Source organism: Triticum urartu, chromosome 2A (genome assembly GCF_056163025.1).
Source record: "Triticum urartu cultivar PI428250 chromosome 2A, HENAU_Tu73, whole genome shotgun sequence".
Taxonomy (NCBI): Eukaryota; Viridiplantae; Streptophyta; class Magnoliopsida; order Poales; family Poaceae; genus Triticum; species Triticum urartu.
In genome coordinates, this window is record NC_141874.1 from 763,259,501 (window position 1) to 763,281,109 (window position 21,609).

Consider the following 21,609-nt stretch of genomic DNA (forward strand, 5'->3'; position numbering starts at 1 on the left):
CCGAATTTCTAAACAACACCGGAGAGGGTGATATGATATTTGATCGCGACGACCGAGAAGATGAAGTCATGAACTACGAAGAACATGTTGATCCTGAAACAACAAACACCGGCGAGGTATATATATTTATATAAGCAGGAATCTAGTGATCATCGCATGTTTTAAATGAGTTGAAGATATATTAACGAATCGATCTTTCTTCTTTCAGCCATCCGGATCGAGCAAATCTTCAGGCAAAAGGACGAAACGAGGCCCGAACAAAAAGTTGAAGGAGGGTGTAAAGTACAATATCGAGGCAATCAAACCTAATGGCGAACCATTAGCGCCTAAGAAGATTGCGGACAAGTTCGTTCGTCAGTGCAGAGTTATTGTGAAGGACCAACTCCCGATCTCCCTTCAAGAATGGAGAAAGTCAGCAAATCCACGGCCAGATGTTACTTTTGTCGACGAGAATCAAAAAAATCTGCTTTGGGATACTCTCATGGAACATTTCACCTTACCAGATAATTTCACAGAAGCAGACGTGCGGAAAGTCAAGGACGCTGCTTTTAGGAAGATGGCGGTTGCATTCAAGAACCACAAGAGAATGACGTGGGAGAAGTACGTCAAGGGAGGAAGGAAGACTCCAGTATTCGAGGGGATACTAGAGAATCAAAGTGCTCATTGGGACGATTTCGTGAAATTCAAGGATTCAGAATTAGCTAAGGAACGGTCCAGAATAAACAAGAAGAATGCCGAAAAAAAGGATAAGTTCCATAAGCTGGGGCCAGGTGGCTACGCGGTGGCAATGCCTAAGTGGGATAAGTCTGAGAAAGAGATGGAGGATGCAGGTGTCACTTCGGTTAGTAAGAGCTGGCCCCCCAAGTGCAGGACTTGGTTCTATGCGCATGGGGGGGAGTTGGACCCGAAGACAGGCAATGTTTCGATGAAGGCATGTCTGAACGGAGCCGACGATGCGCTACTTGTTGCAATAGAAGAGGCTCGATCGGGGGTGTTCCAGCCCAACAGAGAGAACGACGAGCTTACGCGTGCCCTGGGAAATCCTGAACACCCGGGAAGAACACGAGGCAAGGGCGTTATTCCGTGGTATGAGGGGTTTTCGGACTGGAACGCCGACTACAGAACCCGTGCGAGAAAGAAGATTGCGGAGGAGAAGAAGAGGAAGATGGAGGAGGAGCAAAGGAAGCTCCACTATGAACGCCTTCAAGGCCTAGAAGCAAGTCAAGCGGAATTGGCAGCTAAATTCCAGCGGCAGCAGGAGCAGATCGACTCACTTAGCCAACAAAGGGGGTCTCAGCAGCTGCAGCAGCTAGCGGATGATCCAGCATTGGATATCACCGCCCCATCCATGCCGAGAAGCAGCGTGGGTTCTGCCCCGGGCGACGCAGTAGTGCTGGATAGATACCCCGTGGATGACATCACGGAGAACACTAACTGCGAGCTACACTTCAAAATGAAGAACATATCCATGAAGGTGGCGGACGCCGTTGCTTTTTCAAATTCCCCCGAGGCAACCTTCCATTGCAACCCGATTCCAGCGGGCTATGCTCGTGTCTTGGTTGATGAGGTGGTGGACCAATATTCGGGGCTAGAGCTTGACATTCCTGGAGGTGATGAGGAGCACACACTCGGAGATGCCAAACATCGTATCATCCTATGGAGAAAGGATTGCATCATTTTTCGAAGGCCACCGACACCGCGTCACCCGACTCCTCGTCGAAGTCCGCCACCGAGTCAGCAGACTCCCGCTCCTCCAAGTCCACCAACGCGTGAGGCCACTCCTCCTCCTCCAAGTCCGGCAAAGTGTCAAGCCACTCCTCCTCCAAGTCCGACACAGCGTCAGACGTCCACTCCTCCTCCAAGTCCGGCACAGCTTCAGGCCACTCCTCCTCGTGCAACTCAGCCCCGTCAGCCATCTCCGCCGCCTCAGCAATCGCAGAAGAGACACCCCGCAGCTATGGTGCGTAGCGGTACCAGTCGAGGTCATAGTACAGGAAGTACATGCGGAGGCAAGCGATATAAATATGGTCCAAACCTCACTACTCCTCTTCCTGTGAGGGCTTACGACAGGACCGAGGAGCAAACCAATGCCATAGTGCGGGCAGAAGTCGACGCCCATTTTGGACCGAAACCGCCACCGCCGCCAAGGGAGAAAGTGCATGTGGAAGTAGTTGACCACTTCATTCATATGGCTCAACCACCAGCTCCTAAGCCTGTTGACACAGACTATGAGCGCCACATCAGGAAGTTACATCGACAACGTCTACAGAAGGAGGCGAGCTCGAGCTCGAGCAAACAACAAGCAGCTGTCGAAAAATGCGGGAAAACCATTGCCCAGCTAGGAGAACAGGCGGCGCAATCGCCCCCCCCCCCCCACTTGTTGTGCCGACAACACGTGACAGTACGCGCGCCCAATATTATTGTGGCCAAACAGTTTACGTTCCCGAGGTGGGCGATGTGGTAAGAACCCAGGAGCATATAATGCAGGCTGAAGAACTCAAGATCACTGTTGGACAACTCCTCGAGATCGAGGACATGCCTGTGATTACAGAGGAGGAAATAAAACGAAAATATGTCCGGGGCCAACCTTTGGTCAAGCCAGAAGATGTCAAGAAGCTCCCAACGAGAATGTATGAATTGCATCAATGGTACATGGACATTACCAAGAGATCCGATCGAGAGTCCCTCATGGTGTATGTCAAGAAGGATCATTACTACCATGAGAAAGCTGTGGCCGTTGAGTATTCTGAACTGTTTCAGTTATACAATCAAGACGCACTCGACAAATCTATCGTCAGTTGCTATTGTCTGTAAGTGATTTCTTTCTGTAATTTAAGTCTCAAGCTAGCTGTAGTGATCCTTTTGATCAATCATTACCTGTAATTATCCTCACTATATTCTTTTCTGTGGTATTATGCAGGATGAAGATGTATGAAATGAGAAAAGGTGGACGCTATGGCATTGGGTTCATTGACCCAAACACCGTTAATCAATACACATGGAAAATGAGCAAGTATTATGAAAAGTAGGTAGAGGACAGCATGCTAGAGTTCTTGAAGCGCCTCAAATACAATGAAGATATACTACTTCCTTACAACTTCGAGTGAGTCACACTTTCTTGTACTACAAATTCTCTGTTTTTGCCTACTAGCTAGCTACATGTTTTTGCTTACATATGCCCGCTTAATTAAGACATGCAAACGTGTGTGCATGCAGATTTCACTGGATCTTGTGTATCATTAAAGTTGATGCCGAAACAGTTGAAATACTGGACTCGCTACTCAAAGCAAATAGTGACTACAACATCTTGTATGGGATAGTCAACAGGTAATTTCAATCATTATTAACTATATATCTCGGCCTATTTAGTTCGTCATTTCATGATATGAACTATTTAATAACCCCTTTATTCATTTTCTTTGTCGGCGGGCAGGGCTTGGGCAAGGTTCATCAGCGTCACGGAAGGCGAATGGAAACCACAGCTGAAATGGTTTCGATCCAAGGTAAGTAATTAAGTAGTACTAACTAGCTAGCTAGTTGCCATCTCTTTAATTATCATGCTTGATTAATTATTATCTGATCAAATTAAATTCCATTCTCGTAATAAAGGCCCTGAAGCAGGCGCAGGGGACTAATCTGTGTGCATACTGCGTTTGCGAGAACATTCGCATGATGGCGTCCGAAAGGAGCAGATCTCAAAGACAGGAATGGGTACGCTTGTCAGAACACTATTCACAATTTTTACACCATTATCGATATCTAGTCACACAACTAATACACATGCATATTGATCTCCTTCTTAACAGTTCAAAGAGGTGCGGGACAAGCTCCTAGAAACGGAGCGCGTAGAAGCACTTCAAGAGGAAATAGCGGGATTTTTGCTCGACCAGGTCATAAATCCGAAGGGAGAATACTATTACCCGCTACCGCCCCCATCGAACATGTCATGAACCACTTCCAATTGTCATCGTGCTCCGAAGGCACCAATTAGGCTAATGCCACTGGCTCCGAAGGCAACATGCATATGTAGGAGAAATTGTATATAGCTATACATGTGTGTATGTGTAAATTAATATGGTGGTTTGTGAGACATTGATGATATATATATATATGATTGGTTCTACTAGAAATTCTATTTATATGTATATATATATGCATAACGTGTACAATGTGTAGTACCGTAAAATACCAGCAAACGAAAAAGAATTAAAATGGAAAACACAAAATTAAATGAAAAAGAAATCATAAAACCAAAAATCCCCCAAACATTTTAGTACCGGTTGGTGTTACCAACTGGTACTAAAGGGCTCCCGGCCCCCGGAGCTGGCTCGTGCCACGTGGTTGCCGTTTAGCACCGGTTCGTGCTGAACCGGTACTAAAGGGGGGGGGGCCTTTAGTGCCGAAATGTTAGTGCCGGTTCCGAAACCGGCACTAAAGGGCCTTACGAACCGGTGCTATTGCCCTGTTCTGCACTAGTGCAGGAAGAGGAGGACGTCGATGACGATGATTCGGATGATATAGCCGGCGATCAGAAGAAGAAAGGTAGAGGAGAAAGTTTCAACATGCGGGAGGACGAGCTGTTGTGCGATGATTGGTTGTCCACTAGCCCTGATCTTCTCCACGGCGCAGAGCAAAAGGGCTCAACTTTTGGAGGAACATTCACATATGGTTTCATGAGCATGAATGCGCTCCCTACTCCGACGCGTTGATCTGCAACCGTGACTGGAAGTCCCTCAACCATCGATGGTACACCATCCAAGAGGACGTCTCCAAGTATTGCGGGCACTTGAAGCATCTCATCGCATGGTGGCCTAGCGGTGCACAGATCACCGAGCAAGTAAGTTGATCACTAGCCGGATATGCTTTAGTTTGTTGAGCACTAGCCGGATATGCTTTAGTTTTGTTGATCACTAGCTGGATATGCTTCATTTTGTTGATCACTAGCCGGATATGCTTTAGTTTTGTTGATCACTAGGCGGCATGTATTGCTTTGTTTCTCACTAGGCGGATATGCATTGTTTCACTTTGTAGCCTACTCGTGCTTGTGTGATGTACAAGAAGTTGGAGAAGAAGTCCTTCACCGTCATGCATTGTTGGTTGAAGTTGAATGGGCAACTGAAGTGGAACATTTTTATTGCCAAGACCGCCGTCCTATAAGCCAATGAGGACGAAACCGGTGACCCTACGGAGCCAACCCAAGAACCACCAAAAAAGGTTAGAAGAAATTTACGGGCCAAGAAGTGGGAGGAGGGGAGGGCGAAGCGAGTAGGTGTGGTGGCCAAACTCACGGAGAGGTTCGAGGAGATCTTGGCGAAGAAGGAGGAGCCATGCGTGAGGCGCTCGAACATCAAGGAGGAAAGGAAGTCGGAGAGGTTCAAGCAGTTGATGGACGCGACGGAGAAGAAGATCAAAAGATCAAGCTCGAAGAGAGGAGGACCATTATCGAAGAAAGGAACCGATGCTCGAGGAGAAGAAGGGCGTGCTTGAGGAAGAAAGGGTGAAGATCGCTGCCAATGCGCAGGACGCCAAGATATTGACCTTGAATATCGACTCTTTGGATGCCGGCGCTAGAACTATTGTGCAATCGGTCCGCTACCAGATGTTGGAGCGGCATAAAGATGAGTTGGCAGCGACGGAAGATGAGGACATGGCGGAGGCGGAGGCTGCCTACGCGGCGCCGACGGCACCTTCTTGATCATAGAGCAGCTCGTTGGCATTGCTGGTCCGACAGTGCAGAAATGCACGGACTGTCAGACTAATGTTCTTTTGGTTCGGGCATGTAAAAACTAAGCATATTTGCCTTTTTTCGTTGTGATCGGGGATACGATCCGGCGCGGGTGTGATCCGACGTATCGTGTGGATCAATCGTACTTTGAATGTGCATTTGTTGATGGACATATACACGCTTCGGTTGGATGTCGCGCTTCCCTATTGTGTCTAGTCCCTGTCCGAAAACGGATGCGGAGGAAATTTGGGGTGCAAAAATTTCCATTTTCTAGACGGACTGCCGTGGCTAGAACTTTTGTCATCAGGCGTACGAAGAAACTATTCCCTTAGAAGTCAGTTCATTGTGCATGACACGACAACACCCTGCAGGAATAGTGAGCAGCCAAGTACAACAAGCACCGCTTTGACAGCTACTGACCCGTCTTTCACTCCTCTGCTGTAGGGGACAGGCCCGTCATCACGACCTAATGCCTACACCTACTGCTATACCTAGGTCGCTTTGTGCACCGCAATTAGAGGCGCTAAATGGACCGAGAAACTGCCCTGCTGCTGATAACTATGGTCTGTTGATCCTCCTCAACCCATTTCCCAAATCTATCTCAGCGAGACTTGACATGATAACGGGTGTGTTTAGTCCCGTTGCACTTCTAGAGATGATGTAGTCGACCACCCGTCAAGATCAAAGCCAACTCTGGTGGACATTTGTATGGAAAGGCTCTAGCCGAAGCAGTTGCCATGGCCATCACCTCTTTAGAAGAAAGCGGTCCTCGACTCCTCATCATTACGAATGTCTGGCTGATTCTTCAACACAAATCGATAAACTCCTAATACTAGTACTAAACAACCTTAACGCACTACCTAATTAGCTTAGATATTGTTTGCAGCAAGGACTCGGGACGGCCATCCCCACTGTCCTCAGACATGTTGATCGCAAGAAATCTAACTTGTTGGTACTGCTCCACTGAGAAAATGCATATATAGACGACGAGAATATTAATAATTCACAAGTAGCACAAGTTGCCATTGCACCAAGCTAGATCTAGCCACAAGAAGCTACTAGTCATGATTATCACCATGGCAGGTACACTCCTACTCCTAAACCATCCACTGCTTAACCTTACGAGATCAACAACTAGTAAGTCTAAACGCGAGCAGGACACGGGACGACGGCCATCGAGATGACCTCAGTAGTCCTCCTCGGAGGAGCCATACTCATCGGAGGAGTAGTAGGAGCCATCTTCTTCTTCCTCCCCTTCCTCCTCCTCTTCATCATCAGAGGAGCAGTAGTAGTCACCGGTGAGGAGCTTCCGGCCGACCTCGAAGGAAACGAACGCGCCGATGCAGGCGTACTTGATCTGCTCATGGGAGAGGCGGTAGGCGTCCCAGGCCCCCGTCCTCACACGCTGTGGCTTCTCCAGGTTGGCCCTCATGACGGCGCCCGTGCTGACCTTGAGCCCGGCCTGCCGGAGCCACGGCCTGCGCATCCCGTCGGCCGCGAGGCCGCGCAGGTCGACGGTGTTGTTCACCACGAGGTCGTGGTCGTTGCGGAGGCGGTCCGCGTCGTCCTGCACGCCCACGCCGACGAAGCGGAAGTCCGGGTCGGCGAGGAAGCTCTCGAGGGACCGCGGGATGTAGTCGGCGTGGAGGAGCTGGAAGATGAGGCAGCGGCGGCCGACGCAGAGCTGCAGGAGCGCGACGCGGTTGTACCCGGGGCCGAAGCTGGGGCGCCACTCCACGTCCAGCCCCACGATGAGCTTGTGGTACACCCAGCGGTAGGCGTACCGGATCTTGCGGAGCCAGGCCACGACGGCGTCGCCGGAGGACGTGACGGTGGTGCTGATGACGTCGTCCTCGAAGGCCACGTCGGTGACGAACGTCTCGGTGCCCATTGCGATCTTTGTTGGACCTTGGACGAGCGACAGCGATCCCTCAAGCTAGCTACGGGGAGTTGGCTGGGAAGAGATGCGCAAACACAGGAAGAGATCAAAACAAGAAGGCGAACACCAAGCGAACGAGACATCTGTATCTGGTATTTATACTGTTGAGGTAGTAGGAGTATTTTGGTAATTTATTGCAAACCAAACCTATATATATCTTCCATGTGATGGGACGAGTAGCCAGGCCGGAGACCAGGTCTAATTCAAATTCAAAATCCTTCCATGCACCATGTAGTATAATTCAAATTTGTTCCATGGGCGAGTTCGAATTTATAATTCAAAGTCCTAAAAAAAAGAATTTATAATTCAACGGTGCATAATTTCCGGGGCAGGAGAACAGCCACGTCCAATTCATTGTTAGGCCACATGCAAGCAATTTGTGGAGGCACTTAATTCAATCTTGCATGCTTAGTTAGCCGTTTCAATCTAGGAATTGAATCAACCTGATTAATGCATGCGGCAACTGAAAGAGCATATTGTGCATGCATGTAAGCCTCGGCGGAATTGCAGGGGACGAAGGATTTATTAACACGGCCAGCGACCAGCATGTCGGACTCTACCATTTTTTAGGAAGTATACGGTTGTATTCAATCACAAAATAATACAAAGTCCTTAATCCGTACAAGCACATGCTAATACATGCACCAACAACCGGAATAACTCTTATAAAAGTGAATGAACAGATAAAACTCATATATTCCATCCATAAACAGTAAATGAATATACAACTAGAACGGACGCAAAGCAGTGGCGCGTCCGATCGCGGGGATGCGAGAAACCGTCGTGGCGGTTAAGTATCTGCATGTGCAGTTCAGAGAGAATTATAACTTAATTCAACCCTTACACTTCCCCTAATCCTTGTCTGTCCCTATGACTGATCATACTTGGAATTATCTCCTCCAAAACCATATGGGAAAAATATGAGAAGATACACATAATATGCCATAGAAACTCCTTTAAAAAACCCAGTGGAAAAATAAGAAGAAAATGACACATCACAATGCTTGTACTTCAACACTTCCCCTGAATCTTGCAAATCACAAAGTCTCATCTCATACCAATTCCATTAACGTATTTTTGTAATAAAAAATTTGGTAAAGCCTTAGTGAACAAATCGTCGAGATTATCACATGACTTCGCTTGAACAATATTTATCTTCCCACCTCTTTTCAACTCACGGGGAAGAAAAATACATTCATAGCAATACACTTTGCATTATTAGTTTTTATAACCTGTTTGCATCTCCGTAATACAAACAACATTATCTAACATGTACACGTAGCACGTATGTTCATTACTACAATACCCTTAAAATATTATAATAATCATTTACCACAAATAAAGTAATTAAATATGTTGACGAAAATTCATATGTATGCTGCTAGACATATTGATGTACATGCATATTTTTCCTATAAAATATATATTAAGGAAAATTATATTGTTTTTTGCTTTTTAAGTCCAAATGACCTGGATACATTTTGGGTTTTCGGATGTGAATACCTCGTCTTGTTTTGTCAACATTGGATCAAACAGGGCAAAAATTCTAATCTGAGCTCAAGGTCAAATGCTCTTGGCATGAACAGTAAAATCAAAACAAATTTAAAAAATTAAAAAAAATCTGAATATGTTTTGAGGCAGACATTAATAAATGTTTAAAGTGCTTGCAAAGTTTCATCATCATATCATATTTGTGGAAGTTGTGGCAAAAAAGACAAAATCATCACTCCAAAATGCTTTCGAAAGTAGCATCTTCGAAGCATCAATTTTTTCACGATTTCCATGAATGTGATTCCAAGATAAAACTTTGCAAGCACTGATTTTTTTTCTTAATGCCCCCCCCCCCATCCCCCCAAATCAGAATTTTTTGATTAATCCGGGCTCACCCGAGCTAAGAAACTCCATGTCCAAAACAGGGTAGCTTCTTATACCTTCTAGTCCAAGATTACTTTTTTGAAGTCTTGTTTATGTTGCTATCACTTCTTACGATCAATATGATCTTCCTCAAAGATACCGAAAAACTTGATTGGCCTCATGTTAGCTATAGAATTGTGAAATGTGCTTCATGCTTAGAGAACTTGCAATTACTTGGAGATGGTTGTGGTTAAGGTACTAGCTAAGACTGATTATATAGAGTAGCAGATATAATCATAGAGTTATATCTGTATTTTAAAACCTTTAAAGGTCTGAGGCAGGGTGATGCAATGTCACCATTGTTGTTTGATTTGGCTTCTGATGCCATGGCTGTTATTTTAAAACACGCAAGAGATAATGATGTAGTGAAAGGAGTGCTTGGAGTAATGATAACAAAGGAGTAAACATGTTACAATATGCTAATGACACTATTTTTCTGTTGCAAGATGATTTTACTAGTGCAAAAAATTTAAAGTTCATTTTGTATCCTTTTGAACAAATGTCAGGGATAAAAATCAATTTTCATAAGAGTGAATTGCTTCTCTTTGGCAAGGCTAATGACAGAAAAGAAATCTACCAGGAAATCTTTACATGTAAGATGGGAGATCTACCCATGAAATATCTGAGCTTGACTATGTTTGATATTAGGGTTAGCAACAAACATTGGAATGGGGTGGTTGATAAGATTGAAAAATGGTGCAGCTGTTGGAAAAGGCAGGTTATTGGGCTCTATAGCTGGTAGAATTTCTCTAGTCCAGGCTTGTATGACTATTACGCCCCTGTTCATGATGTCCTTCTATTCCTTGCCAGTAGGTGTAAGAAAAAAACTGATTTCTATAGAGTAAGACCTGTACGGCAGGGAGATGAGGACAAAAGAATTACCATTTGGTAAATTGGAGGGAGTGCTGTCTCCCTAAAGATTGTGGGGGTTTGGCAATTTTAAATCTAGAAATTATGAATATAGCTTTGCTTGTGAAATGGTTTTGGAAAATGGAAAATGATGAAGGATTGTGGCAAACTGTGTTGGTTGACAAATATATCCCTGATGGATGTATATCCAGAGTGAAGATGAAACAGGGAGATTCCCAATTTTGGAGCAGTTTATTAAAAGTCAAAGATAATTTCTGCAAATTTACTAACGAAAATTTGGGGTATGGGAAAGGTACTAGGTTTTGGGAAGATCTTTGGGTTGATGATCATGCTCTAAAGGATGATTACCCCAGGTTATACAGTCTCTGCTTTGATCATAATATCACTCTGACTGCAGAAGGATGGCAGGGATTTAGATTTAGGAGAACTTTGTATGGAGAAACTTTGGAGCTCTGCAATAGTTTAAAAGATAGATGTGGAGAGGTTGAAATGGGCGAGGGCAGAGATAGAGTTGAATGGACTCTTACTGCTGATAAAAAAATCTTAGTTAAAACCTTATATAGGAAAATGGTCACTGCAAAATTGTAATTATCCTAAAAAGAAGTGGAAAGTAAAAGTTCCTACAAAAATTAAAGTGTTCCTTTGGTTGATGAATAAAAAAGTATTTTAACTAAAGATTCTTTGATTAGAAGAGGGTAAAGGATCTAAGGGATGTGTACTTTGTGGTAGGGGGGAATAGATAGATCATTTATTCTTTACATGCCCAACTATATCGCTATTACGGAGCTTGTTAAAATGTGCTTTTGGTCTAAAAACCACTCCCACCTGAGTTGAGGAAAGCATTGGGATTTGGTTCAAAACTTTCAGGAAAACGGAACCGGATTTAGTTCTGGTGGGGCTGTCAGCAATCTTCTGGGCTATTTGGAAAAGCCGTAATGCAATTATATTTGAAAACAAAAATTATACTGATCCGATGACACTGGTTCAAATGATGATGTATTGGATCATGGCATGGTCTATTTTGCAGATAAAGGACGAAGCAAAAAGTAGCTGGAGCTGGGCTCAAAGCTTCTTGAACGAGTAGCAAGTGAAGTTTACAAGTCAGAGCAGGGGTGGAGATTTAACGTGCCAAGACTGGAAGCTTGAGAAGTCAGGCAGGGCATGGGATACATCTTTGCCTCGAATGCAGTAGCTGACTAGTTTAGGCTTTGTGTTTTCTTTGGCTGTTGCTTTTGGTGTTTTTGTGTCAAAACTGTAGTAGACCTTTTCCCTAGTCTTATATGGTTTTATTTCCCTGTTTAGTCGTAGTATCAATTCTATTGGAAAAATTCCATCGATTATTTTTGGAGATTTTGAATTTCCTCTACCTACTGTCAAGAAGAAATATGATATTCTTATTATAGGGGATGTGCATATCCCCGTTAAGGTAACATAGTGTTATTTAAAATTTCTCCGGTTCCATGTTATTCGGAATGAGTTTGTTAACAAGACCTGATCAACCTTGTTAGTGGATTCTTTTTGATGAGCATGAGATGGATGAAGTTAGAAGGCACAACCTTCTATACCCTCCTTTTACTTTCTGTTATTTGGTTGAAATAAAGTAAAATTAGTATTTTTTGTTTGTTTTCTGAATTATCCGTGCAATATAAAAATACCCAAAAATAAAAGTCCTCCAAATGCCCTGCCAATTTAATATGATTTTTTCTGAAATATTTGAGAATATTTGGCACTGAGAACACAGCAGAGGGAGCAAGCACCTGGGCACGAGGGTCCAGGGCGCGCCCACCCCCCTAGGCGCGCCCCCTGCCTCATGGGCCCATGGTGGCTCCCCTCCACTTATTCCTGCACCCACACACTTCTTCTTCCTCCCAAAAAAATCACCAACCAGCTCAAGCACGAGTTCTAGCTCATTTTGCTGCGATTTTCGATCTCCTTGCTCAAAGCACCTCTCACAAAACTGCTTTGGGGGATTGTTCCTTGGTATGTGAGTCCTCCATTGGTCCAATTTGTTTTTGTCCTAGTGCTTTATTCATTGCAAATTTGTGCTGCCTAAGTGACCATGTTCTTGAGCTTGCATGACAAATTTATATGGTTCCAAGTAGTTCTAATGCATGATATAGGATCTAGGCACTTGTAAGAGTAGTTGCTATCAATTTTGTTGAGTTTGGTTCACTTTTATTTGAAGTTACTAAAATTTTCAGAAATTTTTCAGAGGAAGAAAATGTTTAGAAAAATGTACCAAGGTGGTCCTTCGAGGAAGCAAGGACCCAGGCTTGCAATGCGCGATGCTGACGATGAGCCACCAAGGGATGCTCCAGTGCAGGCTTGTGAATGGCCTTCAGAGGACTTCATGGATCAAGCAGGAATCAAGGAAGAATTTAACGCATATATGCGTAACGCTGATCTTGTGAGCTTCGAGGCAGACAAGTGTCGTCAGTACCACTATTTCACTAGTTCCTTTGTGGGGAGGTTTGAATTTTCATCTTCACGCAATTCTCAAATTGTCCTGTTTGATCTTTATGAAAATTCTTATACTATGGACTTAGAGGATTTTACCACTGCTTGCAAACTTCCACAATGGGGTAGTACTAGGGAACCTCGCAAATCTGAATTTAGAGATTTTCTTGCTAGTATAACTGTGGGGGAATCTAGAGACATAGCACAAGCTACCACAGGGAGCATCCATTTCCTGCTATACATTATTTTGCTCTCTTCATAGGTAGGTGCATAAATGGTAAGGATGAAGCATGTTACATGTGTGTCCCTGACCTCAGTGTTCTCAGGAGTGCTGTGTTAGAAGATAAACATTATAATTTGGGAGCCATTGTTGCACATAGGTTGCATAATAATATATTTAATGGAGATTTCTTTGGTGGAATTTATGCAACCCGTTTAGCTAATTTTCTTGGTGTGACCATATGTGAGGATGATATTGAGTTGCCTCCTACTTACTTAGATTATGAGGCTATGGTTCGTCATCGTTTTGTTGAGTGGAACGATCAGTTCCTCCAGTACCGACTAATCTTTGACAGACGATGCACCTATCATGTCGCTCTTCCTGCTTCTATTTTCTTTGACTTTCAGGCAAAGGGGAGATATTTCATAACCAGAGGGGAGGGGACCGAGTACGAGAGGAGGGCTGAGATAACTCGCCTCCAAGCTGCAGCCCACAATGCAATGACTGCTGCATCTTAGTATGACCCCAATTACAACTTTGGATATCCGCCAGCCCAGCCGTGGCAATAGACCAACTTAGGCCAAAAGCCTAAACTTGGGGGAGTACGTATTTCCCACCGACATTACATTTATGTTCACACACACTCATTGCTAGATGTCGGTGCTCATATTCTTTCACTGTAATATACATGCTAGTTTATTTTCCTTTTTATGCTTTCTTCTTGTGTGTTTGATAAACCTTAAGAAAAACAAAAAAAATAGTAGTAGCTTTTATCTAGTTTACTTTCCATGCTATAGTAGTAATAATTAAAAGAAAACCCAAAAAGATTTCCCGTTCTTCTTTTGCTTGTTGGGAGCTTTCCCATGTAAATAGTTTTATTTCTTTTTCTTTTCTTTGGGGGTCGATAGGAGAAGACCATGATTAAATTGTTGAAGTGACTCTTTTATGCATTATTGTTGATTTAACCAAGAGCCCATATTGCCTTGTCTTCTCCTGTTTATTGAAAGCCTGCAGATTCCATCTTAGTCCAATGCACGTGCACTATTATTATTATTCACATCATTCGGTCGTGCAAGTGAAAGGAAATTATGACGATATATGATGGACTGCTTGAGATGAGAGAAGCTGGTATGAACTCGACCTCTCTTGTTTTTGTAAATATGATTAGTTCATCGTTCCTGATTCAGCCTATTATGAATAAACATGTTTTCGATGACAATTAGATATTATAGTTGCTTATGCCATGCTTAATTAGCTAGGAGTTTATAATGGTTTACCTTGCGTGCCAACATGCTATTAAAATGGTTGTGATGTGGTATGATAGGGTGGTATCCTCCTTTGAATGATTCAAGTGACTTGACTTGGCACATGTTCACACATGTAGTTGAAACAAATCAACATAGCCTTCACGATATTTATGGTCATGGTGGATTATATCCTACTCATGCTTGCACTCAATGTTCATTAATTTTAATGCATGTTCATGACTGTTGTCACTCTTTAGTTGGTCGCTTCCCAGTCTTTTTCTAGCCTTCACTTGTACTAAGCGGGAATACTGCTTGTGCATTCAATCCCTTAAACCCCAAAGTCATGCCATATGAGTCCACTATATCTTCCTATATGCGGTATCTACCTGCCGTTCCAAGTAAATTTGTATGTGCCAAACTCTAAACCTTCAAATGAAATTCCATTTTGTATGCTTGAATAGCTCATATATCAACTAGGGTTGTCCGTATCTTCCATGATAGGCGGGTTATTCTCAAGAGGAGTGGACTCCGCTCCTCACTCACGAGAAAATGGCTGGTCACCGGGATGCCCAGTCTCATGCTTTATGCAAACCAAATCAAAATAATTGCAAACAAAACTCCCACGGGTCTGTTGTTAGTTGGAGGCACTCGTTGTTTCGAGCAAGCCATGGATTGATGCTTGTTGGTGGAGGGGGAGTATAAACTTTACCATTCTGTTTGGGAACCGCCTATAATGTGTGTCACTACAGGAATCAGCTACTTTGCCATCTGCCACGGCAGACGGCAAAGGCATGGATGGCTGACGGCAAAGGTCTTTGCCGTCTGCCGCGGACGGCAAAAGGGGACGGCAAAGTAAGGTTCGGCAAAGAGCTACTTTGCCGTCTGCTTCGGGCGGCTGACGGCAAAGGGGCCTTTGCCATCAGCAGCGGACGGCAAAGAGTGCAGACGGCAATAAATGCGCTGTTACTCCGTTAGGTGGTTAACGGCAGGCCTTTGCCGTCCTCCGCTGACGGAAAACTTCGGAAGGCCTTTGCCGTCCGCCGAATGATGTCAGCCGACGTCACTACACGGCAGGCCTTTGCCGTCCGCCACTATAGGCAAAGTTTTTACTCTTTGCTGTCCGCCGCGGACGGCAAAGCCTTTGCCATCAGCCGCTGTAGGCAAACTGACCAAATTGGTCAGCCTCCCAGGAAGCACAGTTGCCTGCCACGTGGCCTCTTTGCCGTCCGCTGCTGATGGCAGACGGCAAAGAGCCTGCATATTGGCTCTTTTTTCTGTTTTTTTAATCCAACAATTTTCACAGCAAATATATATGACATATATAGATATATTTAACAGCAAACATATCACATATCCAGCACATAATTCCATATACATATTACATAGCAAAGTTTCATCAACATAGCAAGTTCCATCAACATAGCAAGTTCCATCAAGTTCCGTCCATACACATTGTTCCATATACATATTACATAGCAAGGTTTCATCAACATAGCAAGTTCTATCATAGCAAGCTAGATACAATGCAAAGTTTTAGCAAAGAAAAAGCAAGCACTCCATCATAGCAAGCTAGCTTCCATGAAGTGAGTGAAATCTGCAAAATGGTAAATAAGAAAGTTAGAAATAGGTGAATAGAACAAGAAGAAGACTAGAACAAGAAGTATATGTCATTTATGAGCTAACTTAGGTGAAATGGATCATATATAAGCTAACAAAGTTGAAATGGGTTGTTTATGAGCTAACTTAGTTGAAATGGATCATTTATGAGCTAACTTAGTTGAAATGGGTCGTTTATGAGCTAACTAAGGTGAAGGGCATCGTTTTTGAGCTAACTAAGGTGAAATGGATCGTTTTTGAGCTAACTAAGGTGAAATGGATCGTTTTTGAGCTAACTAAGTTGAAATGGATCATTTTTGAGCTAACTAAGGTGAAATGGATCGTTTTTGAGCTAACTTAGGTGAAATGGATCATTTATGAGCTAACTTAGGTGAAATGGATCATTTATGAGCTAACTTAGTTGAAATGGGTCATTTATGAGCTAACTAAGGTGAAATGGATCATTTTTGAGCTAACTAAGGTGAAATGGATCGTTTTTTTTAGCTAACTTAGGTGAAATGGATCATTTATGAGCTAACTTAGTTGAAATGGGTCGTTTATGAGCTAACTAAGGTGAAATGCCACGTTTTTGAGCTAACTAAGGTGAAATGGATCGTTTTTGAGCTAACTTAGGTGAAATGGATCATTTAAGAGCTAATTTAGGTGAAATGGATCGTTTTTAGCTAACTTAGGTGAAATGGATCGTTTAGGAGCTACTCTAGGTAAATTGGGTCATTTTAGAGCTAACTTGGATAAACTGGATCATTTATAAGCTAACTTAGGTAAGATGGGTCATTTTGGAGCTAACCTAGGTGAAATGGGTCATTTTGGAGCTAACCTAGGTGAAATGGGTCATTTTAAAGCTAACGTAGGAAAATGGATCATTTAGGAGCTAATCTACGTAAAATGGGTCATTTTAGAGCTAACTTGGATAAATTGGATCACTTATAAGCTAACTAAGGTAAAATGAGTCATTTTAGAGCTAACTTAGGTAAAATGGATCCTTTATGAGCTAACTAAGTTAATTATGCAATTTTTGACATAAGTAAGCTAATACATATCGTTTTAGAGCTAACTTAGGTAAAATGGATGGTTTATGAGGTCAGTAAGCTTATTAAGTCATTTTGGAGGAAAAGAAGCTAACTCTAGGTCATTATGGTAAGCATATTGGAGGAAATAAAGCTAAGTCTAGGTCTTTATGCATTTGTTAAGCAAAACACTAGAGAAACTTACCGTGATCACGAAGATGTAGGAGTGGGCTGGCTCGCGCCGGTAGCTGGAGAAGGATCGCCCGATGTGTTTCTGGAGTTAAGCTGCACCAAAGATCATTTCCAATGTCTCGTTAGCATTATGACACTCAAATGTTAAGACTAGCAAGTAATGTCCATTCAAATTAAACTCACCGTGCTCCCAGGAGCAATCACTGGCATCGGCGGAGTGGTCTGACCGGACTTCTCGCACACAGACTGCACATTTGGTTTTCACAACAGAGTCATACTAGTTAGTAATGAGACTCAAATGTTAAGACTAGCAAGTAATCTGCAGAAGAAACTTACCACAAGGAGCTCGTACATGGCCCTTGCCTGCATGTCATTCTGTGCCCTCTCCTCCTCCAACATCTTTGTCGTCCTCTCCTCCAACTCCCGCTGCCTCTCCGCCGCCTCCGCCAGAAGTTTCTCCGTTCTATCTCTCTCTCACTCTGTATAGCAGCCTGCAACACCACTCACATGAACATTTGTAATCATTGATGGAAGCGCACACAATGTAATGGAGAAAGATAGCTGAGTACGTATAACTAACCTTGAAGGCGAGTTGGACTGGCCATTCACGAGGCCTTATCTCAGGAGCGGAGCTCGACTGGCGCGCCTTGATCTCCGGGAGAGTGCTAGGACAACGGATAAGTCCATCTCCCATGGCTATGGAGCCATGGGACCTCCCGCCACCAGATATCACCAGCAGCTTTGTATCAATGGGACCCTGGCTCGGGTTAAAGTCCTCCCCTTTCCTCGCCTTCCCCTGATCTCTATATTGCACGAGCTTGTCGTGGGCGGAGATGTTGGTGAAGTTCTTTGGATCATCGAGGTCAGACGCAGAGAATGCCTTGACTTTCTTGTAAGGGCCAGTGTGGGCCATGGCATACAGGTCGTACACCTCTGGCACCTTATCCGCCTTATTGTAGCATGCCTGAAAGAGAGAAACAAAGTAAATTAGTAATTAAAGGGCTAAAGCTAGCATGATGAATGAATTGCATGAATCATGAAGCAATCCACATACCCAGTTCCGCCCATACTGAAATAAGTTGGAGCTGCCTTGGTGGTGTGGCACACCTTCCATTTGGGCACGTTTGACCTTGGCCTCTTCGTGGGTGGCCAGCCATTCTTTTGAGCACCACGCATTGACCAACACCTCCCAACAATCCATCCGATCCGCACACCATCTCGGAGGGGCCTAAGTTAGCAAATAGAAACTTGAGCACTACGGCTATGAATTACTAAATGAGGGAAGTAAGTACAAGCCCTTAAGAATTACCTTCATGTACTTCTCCTTACTCAAGAACTTATCGCGGCACTCCTGCTTGGGCTTCTTGATACCACACCTGGCGTAGTAGTCTCGAATAGCCTACACCCGAACCTCATGCCGTAAGTTCTGAAGTAGGCGCTTGCACTCCTTGTGGATAACATCTGCCGCCTCCTCCTCGTATCCCTCCTCACATCTGTAGAATGTCTGCAATCAAATGAGACAATATTGATTAGTACAATTAATAACTAGCTAGTTGAAGATTTTTAATTGTGTAAAGGAGCAATTACCCAGAACTTTCTGATCACCATGTCTGCCCTCGTCTTGCACAAGACACCGTCGATAATCTCACCCGGCGGGGCCGGGGCAGCCAAGTAGTGCTCCCAAGTCAATCCAACCTCTGGAAGCCGACCCTCACCAGGCAATAGTCAAGCCTAAATAAGGCACATCCTTTCTCACAGGCATGTATCTTCTCATAGGGCATCTTCAGTGCACGGAGGATTTTGTCCGACTGGTACAGGTTTGCAGGCATTACATGGCCTTTGGGTAGAAAGCGTCCAAATACTGTCATAATTGTGTCATAGCATTCTCTGCCCAAGTTGAACTGAGCCTTCAGAGCCATTACTTATGAGATGGCATCCAACTGACAAAGCTCAGTGTGCTCGTGGAGCGGACGTTTTGAAGACTCCAACATTTCATTGAAGGCCTTTGCAGATTCCTCCATCTCCTCGTCTGGATCCCGAGCATCATCATAGTCTTGCACCATGTTTTCCATCCCGGTACCATGCTCGTCGGTGCGACGACGATCCACCTCAGCTCGGTCACGTTGGGCAGACTCACCATGAAATGTCCACACCGTATAATCGGGCGTAAAACCACTCTTCTGCAGGTGTTTTCCCATTTCATCCTCTGTCTTCTTTTCCCAATTGCCGCACCGGAAACAGGGGCACCAGGTTTTCTTCTGGCCATTTGCAAATGCGGCTTGCACAAACCCCTTGGTTTTTGTGAACCATTCAGCGCTCCATTTGTTCTGACCAGTGTGACCGGTATACATCCACGCACGGTCACTCATCTTGACTTTCAGAGCTACTGGACACACAACAATTATATATGTAATTCACCATGTATATATTCATCAGTTGATCTACTTTGTCAATTTTATTACGTCCATGCAACCTACACTCTAATAGGTAATGATAGGTCCTAATCCCACCCGTGTATGTGTAGATTGGGTTCATTTTTCCATGCTATGCTCCGGATCCGACGCAAAATTTCGGCAGCACCTCCCCGTTGTTCTCCTGATACACGTCTCTGCAATAAACAGAGAGGATGTGTACCCGGAGAACAACAGGGGAGGCACTGATGAAATTTATGCGTCGGATCCGGAGCAAAGCATATGGGAAAACGAACCCAATCTACACATACTCGGGCTGTCCATGGATAGCGTTGGACAATTCGAAAGAATAAAGGTTATAAATATGCAAATGCATGCATATTTATAACTATGACGCTTTCGAACGGGAGACACATATTGGTTACGCATACTGATGATTCAAGACACATATATAGCTAGCTATCAAGTTTCATCGGCATAGATCAAATAATTAATGGGGGAGGAAGACATGTCATTTGTGCTCACCCACGAACGAAGGGGCCGAGCTCGTCAAATGCACGGCGAGGTCGTCGAACACCAAACCTCGCAGCGATGAAACAACTGCACATTTAAAACTACCCGATCAACACAATTAGATATGATGTTTTTCATAACAAAATCGAAAAATATATGACCTAACTAATAATTCACAAATATATGACCCCGTCGGCCTCTGCAAGGCCAAAGAACACCTTTTTGGGATGTGTTGGGGGTCGGGGTGTCGTGTCGGTGTCGGGGTGCCGTGTCGGGGTCGGGGTGCTGTTTCGGGGTCGGGGGGCCGGGGTGTCGTGTCGGTGGGTCGGGGGGTTGGGGTGTCGTGTCGGTGTCGGGGTAGTGCCGTGTCGGGGTCGGGGTGCTGTTTCGGGGTCGGGGTGTGGTGTCGGGGTCGGGGTGTCGGGTCAGGCTCGGGGTCGGGGTGTCGGGTTAGGCTCGGGGTCGATCGGGGTGTCAGGGTCGGGGTCGGGGTCTCGGGGTCGGGGTGTCGGGTCGGGGTCGGGGTGCCGTGTCGATGTCGGGGTCGGGGTGTCGGGTCAGGCTCGGGGTCAGGGTGTCGGGGTCGGGGTCGCGGTCGGGTTCTCGGGGTCGGGGTGTCGGGTCTCGGGGAGCCGGGTCGGGGTCGGGGTGCCGTGTCAGTGTCGGGGTCAGGGTGTCGGGTCAGGCTCGGGGTCGGGGTGTCGGGGTCAGGGTCGGGGTCGGGGTGTCGGGGTCGGGGTCTCGGGGTCGGAGTGTCGTGTCGGGGTGCCGGGTCGGGGTCGGGGTACCGTGTCGGGTCGGGTTTTTTTCCTCTTTTTTCCTTTTCTTCTTATTCCTCTTCTTCCTTTTCTTCCTTTTTTTCCTTCTTCTTCTTCTTCTTCTTCTTCTTCCTCCTCCTTTCCTTTTTCCTCTTCTTCTTCTCCTCCTCTCCTCTTTCTTCTTCTTCTTCTTCTTCTTCTTCTTCTTCTTCTTCTTCCTCTTCTTCTTTTTTCTTCTCCTCCTCCTCTTCTTCTTCTTCCTTTCCTTTTTCCTCTTCTTCTTCTCCTCCTCTCCTCTTTTTCTCTTCTTCTTCTTTCCTAAAACTAAACTAAACCTAAACCTAAAACTAAAAAAACAGAAAAAGGAAAAAACTAAATCTAAACCTAAAACTAAACTAAAACTAAACATATAAACCTAAAACTAAACCTAAAACTAAAACTAAAACTAAATCTAAACTAAACAAAAACCTAAAACTAAAAAAACAGAAAAAAGGAAAAAAAGAGGCAGAGCTCACCTGGGGTGGAGGAGGGGGGCGGGGCGGCCTGGGGCGGCAGTGGCGACGGGGCCGGGCCCGGCCGGGGCGGTTGGGCGCGGGGGGGCCGGGGCGCCGGGGCGCGGCGACGCCCAGACGGCAGGGGCGACGGGGGCGACGAGGCGGGGGGCCGGTGGGGCGCCGGGCGGCAGTGGCGACGGGGCGGGGGGCGGTGGGGCGGCGCGCGGGGTGGTGGGGCGACGGGG

At 45.1% G+C, this 21,609-nt stretch overlaps 1 protein-coding gene across 1 annotated transcript; it reads right to left on the bottom strand.

Moving 5' to 3' along the window:
- Positions 1 to 6,707: 6,707 nt before the first annotated feature.
- On the bottom strand, positions 6,708 to 7,766 carry LOC125527755 (3'-5' exonuclease-like). Its single transcript, XM_048692277.2, has one exon. It carries the CDS (start codon positions 7,614 to 7,616, stop codon positions 6,912 to 6,914), a length of 705 nt encoding a protein of 234 aa, XP_048548234.1. The 5' UTR covers positions 7,617 to 7,766; the 3' UTR covers positions 6,708 to 6,911.
- Positions 7,767 to 21,609: the final 13,843 nt, after the last annotated feature.

Bases quoted from the DNA above. Each gene is read 5' to 3' on its own strand.
- LOC125527755 (XM_048692277.2), bottom strand. From the start codon at position 7,616: ATGGGCACCGAGACGTTCGTCACCGACGTGGCCTTCGAGGACGACGTC.